The sequence below is a fragment of the Scatophagus argus genome, chromosome 13, assembly GCF_020382885.2.
Source record: "Scatophagus argus isolate fScaArg1 chromosome 13, fScaArg1.pri, whole genome shotgun sequence".
NCBI lineage: Eukaryota > Metazoa > Chordata > Actinopteri > Scatophagidae > Scatophagus > Scatophagus argus.
In genome coordinates, this window is record NC_058505.1 from 17345537 (window position 1) to 17355909 (window position 10373).

Below are 10373 nucleotides of genomic sequence, written 5' to 3' on the forward strand. Positions count from 1 at the left end.
GTAGACTCTAGTCAACAATTGCAAGAATATTTGTATGATGTATATATGTCATCCCTTTTATTTTTGTAATGATTGGGCACTTTTTTGTGCAAGGTTTCTTCCCAAATGTCCTAGTGTATTTTAGTGTAATTCCATCATTAGCTTTACCTTATGTGCTGCAATCAGAGACATGGAGACTGGAATGGAATGGAACATGTTTGCTCTCAGCAGAAGCTGCCAGGTGTTTCCTATTACACATCTAAGAATAGGGGTCCTTTATTGTGAAACAGTTGAAATTATATTAGAAGTGTAGTTAACCTCCTAATGGCCTTCCTATGCATGTCCGCTGACAACCTTCTCATTCCCAAAGTGCTGCTCTGCTTCGGCACAAGATCAAAAGGCATTGATCCTGGGCATATGCTCTATGAAATCAGTAAACCAGTTGGTGTGGTTATTTCAGCCTTTGAAGTCATGACCTCTAGGTTAGTGTTTGCTATAGATTATTCAATAAATCATGACTTTTAAGGGATTAGTGCCATTTATATTCAGGTTTGTGTCTTGAAGGTATAGAGGTATGGAGGTATGGAGTCTCTGGGATCAAAAGAGTGCCGACTTAACCATTTCCCGCATCCCTCCCCTAATTCTTTCTAGTTCAAGTTTGCTCGACCAGACTGTGACCATGAATAAAGCATGGGCAGCACAGTTTATGAATTAAGCCTAAATCTTATGCAGAGCCTTTGTAAGGAACTGGGCAGAGGACCTGAGCTGACAAATAGAAAAGACAGAGAAACCATATCACAAGCCAAACTGAAACCACCACCTGGATGACTGGCTGGGTGAATTATGGTGGTCTGAGAATGATAAACGTTTAAGGAAAATGGCCTGAGCTCCACAGAGAGCAGAGCTCCGCCAGGCAGGACTAGTTGCCCTAACACATTAACACTAGATAATAGAGTACAGATGGTGGGAAGGACAACGTAGACAGCGCATGAGTGTGTTGAGTACATATATATGTGTGTCTTGGAGAATGTTATGTATTTTTTATTTTTACTAATGGAGGGTATTCTGAGAGAGCAGGAAAATGTATTTTAAAATTTTCTTACCCCTGATCTATATCGCTTTCATACTGAGTGTTAAAATAAATTGGAGATATTTGAAGGATGGCATTTTTCTAGGTCAAGGTAAAGATCCAATATCCAATCAATAACCACATAGAAGATCTTGCTTTAAAAATACTTAACCAAAACAACCCAAAAACAAATAAATATAAAGATCAACCCCCCTCCTCACACTGCTAGTTTCCTTACAGTCCTCCTTATCTGTTTTAATTTAGCAGATAAAATAGATTATTATTTCAGTCCAAAAACTACAAAATATTTAGGCAAATGTTTCTCAAAAGTAAGTCATTCTTGTGTTCATACATTGCCTGGAATCTATGCTCCCCACATTTGTCTTATATCAGCAGGCATGTGTGGTGCTGTCAGACTTCTCATCCAGAGAGACAGACGGGCTGCTAGAGTTCGCGTGGTGCATGAAGTGGATGGAGGGGCTACTGGGCTACATATGGTGCGCAGACTGCAGGCATACACCACAGGTCGCAAGAATGTACAGAAGGCAGGTATACACCAAACTTCACCCTTGATACTGAAATAACCATAACATCAAGGCAAAAGGGACAGAGGAAGGAGAGGGAGAAAGAGAAAGAGAAGAAGAAAGCAGAGACAGAAACTAACAGTGGGAAATAACGTGAGACATCAGCTGCCCTTGTGTCAGTGCATCTGGAAGCGGTTCTCGCTTGTTTTGAACTTTTTTTTTTTCTCTCTCTGCTTTTAACGCTACCAGAGGCGTCCTACAGTTTCTGTGCTCTGTAGTAAGTCCAACTGTTTTGGGCTAAATGTAGTGAAAAAAAATAATGTTTGGATCATAGGCCACAAAAACAAACACTGTGACATAATAAACAACCAAGTAACTTTTCTTATTAGTATACATCACAGCAAAAGCTTGTTTATAAAGAATATCAAAATATTTGCTGTATATTGTTATATTAAAGCACACACTAGGTTGTACATGTACAAGTATACAGAAATACAGAATTTATGATAATATATAATGATTTTATTCATATCTTTTCATTTCTTCCTGAAAGGTACCACATGCAGTACTCCAAGTAGTGCAATACTGCCCTCTGCAGGACAAAAAAGAGAACGAAAGCATGATTTATTTGGTGGAGTTAAAATTTATTATCACTGCATTCATCTGCCACATTACATGTTAATAATTACTTCCTTCATATAATTTAGTTTATTGATTTGGAACCATTATACGACAATATAACAATTTTTATGGTCATTTATATTAATGTAATCTTAAATACATTTAGTTAAGATACCTTTCCATACATGGATGCTGACAGTAAGTCAATTATCAGCAACTGTAGTTCATGGGGTTACAGTGTAAAATATAGGATTTTTCAATATTAGTATTGTTATCTAATGATCTTAAATGCAAAATGATCTTAAAGTTTTACTCAAGTATCACTTTTGTATATGTAAATTTAGTGACTGAATGGAAACAGGAACACAGCAACTGTCTGATAGTTTGAGCTGTCATTAAAAAGAAGATTACAAATTGTCTAGTTAAAAAAATTAAGTTAAAAATCCCACACAAAGTTAAGGGATGTGACTAGAAAAACCCAATAGTGAGTACTTAAAGAGTTTAGGCTTTTACTATCAGTGTAATAATATGTATAATTAATCCTCTCGTGTCTTCAGGTATCAGAGATCAAATGTGATAAGACGGCACTTAAGTGTTGAGTGTTGCAGCAAAAAGGAAATTACATTGCTGTCAATGTAAAGGCATCTTTGAAGTACTAGTGAAGCTAATAGATAGATCAAATGAAATAATATAAATAAAGTGACATACAAGAGGTGACATAGTTTATGTTGAGCAGCAGCAACCTCTTAATGTTTACAGCTTTGGGATACATTTGAGATAATGAACTACAACAGAAGTGCAAAAAGACCATAAAGCTGCTGATCGTGAACAAACAACAGGACTAACACTATCAATGTGAATAAAAGCATTAACATGATGCTCAGCTGCACAAGTTCCACAATGTTGCCATAATGTCAAAGGGATCTTTACTATTCAGTGCACCTCTGCTGGCCAAAACAGGAAGAGAAGTGTAATTCTATTGAGTGTAATGTTCTTGGTAAAACTGTGTATTTAAAGACTTTGAATCTAAGCTGACACTGTAAAACACTGTCTCATATAACAATGAGTTGATTTTTGGTCCATGCTGCAAAGAGAACTGACAGACTATCTCTAAGATGTGAGAAAGATATGAAAAAAGATGTGAGAAGGATGACAGACAAAAAGACATCCACTAAGTGAAAGAGTTAAACTGGTAAAAAGGAGTATAGAGAAGAGGAGGAGGAGGAGGAGGAGGAGGAGGAAGCATGAGTGGGTACAGAGACTGTGTCATGTTGGTTAGATAAGGCCTGTAGGAAGATGGTGACACATTTCAGTGCAGGATCTCAATGAGGAGGCGCTTGAAGTCTCCACTACACTCTGAATCCAGAGCATCTTTCAGGGTCACATCGTATTTCTCCAGGTACATGTCCTTCACTGTCTCCAGGTCGATCTGTGGGTTCAAAACACCACAAAGTCTCTTTCACTGCTTATTTTGTCCTAAAATTGGATGTTTAAATAATTTTTATAGCATATTTGGTTTGGATGATGTGGGCTCTATCTGGTTCAAACATTAAACATCATGAATACTGTGCCGTTATGTGATTAGTCATTTGGCGATGTGGTTACACAGACTTGCCTCAGAGCGGCCTACAATGATGCGAATGAGTGTGTCTTCATCAGTGCCCACACCCTTCATGGCGGCATTAAGGCGTCGGGCAAAATATAACTGCGGGTTCTTTGCACACCTGACTATAAAATACACGCAAACACACACACACACACACACACACACAAAGGCAGCAGGTATTACTACAAGAAGTGATATTTGATGTGATATTTCATGGCTTGTGGACCATCCTGTACATGTGTGACCTACTCAGAGTGATGTAGCAGTCCTTCAGAGTTCCTGCTGCCTCAGAGTCAATGGTGTCCAAAATGTCTGTTCCTGAAAGCTGCAAGACAATAATATAACATGAGAATTTAGAATGAGCAGATGTCAGTAGGAAATCATCTTGTATAAAAAGCTGTTGGCAGGAAAGAGCTCAGTCCTTACCGACTCATAGACTTTAAAGGTGGCCTGAAGCTGCAGGTAGTTCCTGTGTGTCAGGATGTAGGTGAAGGTAGACTCATCTGTGCCAAATCTGCCTTCTCCTGCCTGATGGGCACAAAAGAGCGAATAATAAGCCAAGTTCACATTTGTCTTTATATTAGGTGAATATTTTCATACTTTTTTTTTACATCATTCCTCTCAGTGATAATAAGACTGCACTCAAATTCATTGTTGGAGATTGAGATTGATCATTGAGTGCACAGTGAGTGTACTATGAAAATAAGACTCAACATGTAAAAAAACATAATTAGAATAACATTAAAATCTTAATTTAATCTGTGTCATGTACATGTGGAGAGGCAGATAAGACAGATCGGCAGATGATTATGAAGCCTCATTATGAGATTAAACAGGACTATGAGTCTGTGAGGCTGTACTTTGACACTTTGAGCTAAATGCTAATGTTAGCACAGTCGTATACTCAATGAAAATGCTAACTTACTATTGTTTGGCAGGTATACCTTTCACCATCTTAGCATATTGGCATGCTAACATTTGCTAATTGGCACTAAAACAACATACAGCTTGTTGACAGGAATGCAATTTGTTGGGGAGGTTTTTTTTTTTAGAAACTAATGTATTAGACAAATGGCACTAGATGTAAAGTTAAGGGATCATCAAAGTGATTACAATTCATGCTGAGGGGAACATGATTTCACCGATCTATCCAATTACTGCCAAGAATTTTTACAAATACCTAAGAATGTCAATACTTTGGTGGCACGAGAATAACAAGTCAGGGGATCGCCAGAATCCATAGGATTCATCATCTGGGCACCGTGAATGTGACCACAAACACAAAATTTCATGGTAATTACTCAAATAGTTATTAAGATATTTCAGCCTGGATCAAAGTGGTGGACATCCGCCACCCAGTCACAGTGGTATCGTGGCAAACTGACTCAGGATCATTCTTTTCAAGTTACATGAGAATGACTATTAAAATTTAAATGCTCATCAAAATATAGTAAAAATACTTTTGCACACTCTGCCACATTATGGTCTCTGCTCACATAGACCCCTCCCAATACACAATCTTTGATGTAATAAAAATCTGTACTTCTTGAAGTTTGCCAGTCATCCATCTAAATCTAGGATCACGTTACCTTGCAAACACTGGTGATATTTAAAGGGCAAACTATGAATAAGTGCCTAAGCTGAAGGAACTATGCATCACAGATCTCATACCTCAAACAAAGATGTGGCATCCTGTTCGGCTAAATCCTCATCCACTTCATAGCCCTCGTCTCTGCTCGCCTGTAGACAAAGACGGATATAAGAGAGCACGGGGACAGAGTATAGAGAGACAGGGAAGGGAGAAAAGGAGACAAGAGGTTTTAGATGATAGGAAAGGGAGGTGATGAATGTAGGGAAAAGATTTAGTGAGCAGCTCAAAGGTCAAAAAGGATGGATTACTAAGATAATCTCAGGCATTTAATGGGATAATAACAATCATCTGCCACACATTAATGGGAAATATTAGACGGCCATTGCAGTTCCCCGGATAGACATTGCTGTACAACATGAGCCACAATGTGTTAGTCTTTTCTTTCTGGGGGAAGGAAAAGAGAGGGGAAGCAGAAAAGGGTGGGAGCTGGAACAGCTGGAGACGACATGGAGGCCGAAACAATGATGTGATGTGAGATGAATGCCTCAGTGGGGAATGAAAGCCTGGAGAGCAATTCTGCCAGCCATTATCAAAGGAAGACAACTCTCATTTTCTTTCTCTTTATGGGACCCATTCAGAGCCAAGACTTCCACCTAAATATCTAACTGTGCTTGAAACTCTTGCTGCTTTGTGTACTGCAGCTCCCCTGGTAGCTGCCAATGCTTGAAGTGTTTTTAATGGTAGAACAAAGACAAAATAATGAGTCTTTACCTGCAGCAGTGACATCAGCAGGTTCCTCACATCTCCGCTGGTGTCATCCTCAATGTCTGCCTCTAAGTCACGCTCATGCACTGTAAGGTAAGAGTCAGAACTAGTCACCACTTCAAGTATCATCTCTGCACCGTCAACAGATGTCATTTTTCTCTGTTCTAGTCGTTATGCTACAGTGCTACAAGGTATCTGGGACTAAGTGAAATTTGACAGAGAGGAGGATAATATCAGGCAGTATTTTTGTCCAATAAACAAACACAAATGATTCACTCCAAATCCAAAACCTAATATTCATCTGTTCCATGTTCTAGTTAAATGACCACACTTGTTTATAGATGACTCAGCATGGAGGAAAACTCACCCTGGGCATAAGCCTGCTTGCAGCTCAAGATGTCCTGTGAGAAGTAAAAGAAAGATGAGATTTGGTCATATTAAAGCTGCTCTTCTGTTCAGCTCTATGCCGCATCTTTCAGCTTAATGTTTTAGATTTACAGCCGGTTTTCACTCCTACTATTCTGATCAGCATTATTTCCAGTAGCATCTTTTTCAGGCAGTTTGTTTATCTGTTAAGTTGATGATAGTTAACCTAAAGTTAAAGTTAGAGTGAAACTAGAAACATGTTGCACAACAACATCACAACATATTGACAGACCTCATTGGTGGCCGCGCACAGGATCTCCACCAGCACGGCCTCGTCTGTGCCCGCCCCCTTCATGGCCTTCCTCAGCTCCTTGGCGAAGAAAATGTGAGGAGGGTCCAACATGGCTATGATGGCTTTCTCAAAACTACCTGTCAGCTCCTTCTTCAGGACTTCCTCCAACTCCTGAGCAAACAAAATTAACAAAGGTAACATGGTGCAGGTGCAAGGTTATGTGTGTATGTGTGTGTGTCTGTGTAAGAGAGAGAGGAAGACAGGCAGCTACTCACATCATCGTACTTTTCAAAGTAAGCCTGTTTGATCTCCACACGCTGAGCTGCAGAACGATTGGCCAGGATCTGAATAATGACCTCCTCATCTGTGCCTGGAGATTATACAGCAGTACACACAGAAATACAGTGAAGGCACTTAACCATCATGGCAATATTACACTATCAATAGACACCTAACAAGCATTTTAAATTTATAATAAATTAATAACCTTATATAACAGTTGGCTCATTATATACAGTTGTGTATAGCTGAGAGTAACATGCCCTGCTGAGATTTACATATACAGTAGAAATTGTGTTTTTGCACCAAATATGAAATTTAATTTAATTTAGTGACCCTTCAAAACTTCAGGGCACCTCTCATTCAGAGGAGACTCATCCTCTGAGTCTCAGCAGGCATCATATCATTGTGCTTTGGAGCCTGTCACTGTTAGACCAGCCTTCCATCATAATGCACAATGTCTGCCTTTTCTCAAGGAGGTAAATGATAGCTACAATAAAACAGGACTAATCAGATGAGGAGATTGGTTTAAGAAGTCCTGCAAAATGATCCGCCTGATGTCTGGCAAACTTTTATTTTCAGTTACACTTTAACATTATGTGGTAATGTTGTTTTGTTCAAACTCGTAATGTGTTTTTATATCAGTAACGTTGGTTGAGTTCTAGTTTCGGGAAGATATGGTTACAAGTGTGTCCAGTGTGACTGCACTGATGTCTCGCTTCACTCTGATCATGTGACAGCCAACGTCTTAACAACCAAACAGAACAGAAAGAGAGAGAGAGAGAGGCTTCAAGAAAGCACTAAATAAGAGAAATGACAGCAGAATACACTATTATACACTCTGTACACTTACCTAAACCTTTGCATGCTTTTCTGATAGCCTTAATGTCAGCTGTGACATCAAAGTCCTCATATGGGACTATGGTGGGCTAGAGAATAAAAGTGAGCATATAAATCACTTACAAAAAGTGAGCAAAAATGTAAAAACCATAAAATCACACAATCAAAACATACTTTTAGAGTCACGTATGTACATTCAAAACTGCCTGCAAAATCTTAGAAAGTAACAGAAACTACTAGTATAAAGCTACAATTAGAATTGTCTCCAGTGGAACAGATTACAGAGAGAGAAGTTCAGGAGAGGGTTTATTACAGCACGTCCAGGGCAGTTTCTCCCGCAGGAAAAGGGCGCAGCCTGTGCGTGTTCGCTGAGTCATGGGGCAGCAGTATGCATCCTGCTCTCCCCTGCTCTCCCCTACCCTCCTCTCCTCTCCTCTCCTCTCCTCTCCTCTCCTCGCCCACCCACCGTTTAACACAATGCGGCCTTATTGATTAGCGTTTCTGAGAAATTCCTCGTCGCCGCCGCTGCTGCCCCCTCGGCCTGGCACACTCCCTTCCTCCAAGTTAACTGCGCAAGTTCTGCCTCTCAGTGCTCAGACTGTCGCACAAAAGACTCTTTGCACACCCGCCGAAGAAAATCCTAACTCTGTGATAATCTATATGTGATACTGACATACTTTAGTGATCTTGTTAGCGTCTGTTTACAACTATGACTTACATGTTTCATGTTTATCCCATTGCAAAGTCGACCCTCTAGACCTATAAAAGTGTAAAAGCGATTATGACGCACTGACTAAGAGCTAATGTAATTTCAGGTGCACAGGTAGTAGAAGTTTATTTTTCCTTACCTGTACGTTGCCCATGATGTTACAGGCCGCTCTCTGTAGTTAGAAAGTGAAGACCGACAGCTGTGCCGTGCCGTGCCGTGCCGTGCTGTGCTGTGCTGTGATGGTGTGCTGGTCTGTAGGTGACCGGCTGAGGACGCAGCTCCGGCCGGTGCTGCAGGGCTGACGTCACTGCCGCTTACTGATGTAGCAGGATGGAGCTGTGTGGAGGTGTGGGTGTGGTCAGTGATTGTATCTTTCCCCTCAGCTGGGTGTTAGACGTGCTTTAATGCTGGGCTGATGGACTATTCGCTGGCTGTTCGCTCAACTTTTGGACTTCAATACAGTTTTGAGGTACTTGAGCTGCACTTCAGTTGTTCCGTGTTAGCTGTGCTGTTTCGTGCCTGCCTTGAACACACGGCGTCCATACTTCATCGATGATAATAAATTCGATGCAAAGTTTTATATTAAACACCTTCACACAGTGGTTTACTTCCCGTCTTTGGTACAGGGTCGCTTTGTGTTCTTAGGTCTTTAGATACACTATATAGACAAAAGTATTGGGACAGTTGACCATTAAATCAGTAGGGACTTTAATGACATTGCATTCTACATACACTGACAGCTTTGCAGCTGTAACAGCTTCCACTCTTCTGGGAAGACTTTCCATAAGGTTTTGTGTTTCTGTGGGAGTTTTTGCCTTTCATGCAGTAGAGCATTTGTGAGGTCAGGCTCTGATGTTGGACCAAATTTAAAGGCCTGGCTCACAATCTCTGTTCCAGTTCATTCCAAAGGTGTTGGATGGGGTTGAGGTCAGGTCTCTGTGTGGGCCAGTCAAGTTCTCCCACACCAAACTCATCCAACATGTCTTTATGGACTTTGCTTTGTGCACTGGGACACAGTCATGCTGGAATAGAAAAGGACCTTCACCAAACTGTTGATGCAAAGTTGGAAGCATAGCATTGTCCACAATGTCTTGGTGTGATGAAGCATAGCAATCCCTGAAGTAAACCCTGAAAATCAGCCCCATAAAGAGGTGTGTCTGGATCCTTTTGTCTATGTAGTGTATTTCTTAAGTAAGTTGTGGCAGAAGTATGAAGAGTTTTAAATACATAAAAATAATAATACATTTTCTTGTATAGTACTTTAAAAGGTACTCAGTGGCCTTTACAATAGACAATATCAGTAGGCTTGTTTATTCAAAGTTACTGTATAGTAGTAGTACAGTTATTGTAAGTGTAGAAATACTCCTTTAATAGCAAAAGTCCTTCATTTTTAAATTTAGAAAAAGTATAAAACCAGGTGGGTTCACCAGGTGAGAAATGTTTTACCTTAAAATCACAATCTCAAAAACATCTTAATTACTAACAATGGCTAAAAAAAAAAAAGTATGATATTTACCTCTGACATTATGTGCATAGTATATAAATATAAGGCGGCATAAAAAGAAAATACCTGTGCGAGTGAAGTACAAGTACCTTACACACAGTTCTTGAGTAAATGTATTCAGTTACTTCTCACCACTTACTGATCTTGACAGGAAGAGTCTCACTGTCCACATGGTGGCAGTGTTGTACAGACTGCTGGAACACCAAACACCTGCTGTATTAGAAACCA

General features: G+C 40.0%; 1 protein-coding gene across 1 annotated transcript; it reads right to left on the reverse strand.

Annotated features, from left to right (window-relative positions):
- Positions 1-2195: 2195 nt before the first annotated feature.
- anxa13l (annexin A13, like) lies at positions 2196-9002 on the reverse strand. Its single transcript, XM_046409407.1, has 11 exons — positions 8781-9002; positions 7946-8021; positions 7089-7183; positions 6814-6984; positions 6523-6556; positions 6162-6241; positions 5471-5539; positions 4226-4327; positions 4049-4124; positions 3809-3921; positions 2196-3622 (listed from the first exon to the last, which is right to left on the reverse strand). Exons 1-11 carry the CDS (start codon positions 8793-8795, stop codon positions 3503-3505), a joined length of 951 nt encoding a protein of 316 aa, XP_046265363.1. The 5' UTR covers positions 8796-9002; the 3' UTR covers positions 2196-3502.
- Between the last annotated feature and the right edge of the window lie 1371 nt (positions 9003-10373).

What these genes read in the sequence shown, in the direction of transcription:
- anxa13l (XM_046409407.1), bottom strand. An exon ending in TGTGCGCGGCCACCAATGAG is followed by an intron (nt 6,557 to 6,813) that starts GTCTGTCAATAT and finishes TACTTCTCACAG; the next exon opens with GACATCTTGAGCTGCAAGCA. An exon ending in CAAGCAGGCTTATGCCCAGG is followed by an intron (nt 6,242 to 6,522) that starts GTGAGTTTTCCT and finishes CTTACCTTACAG; the next exon opens with TGCATGAGCGTGACTTAGAG.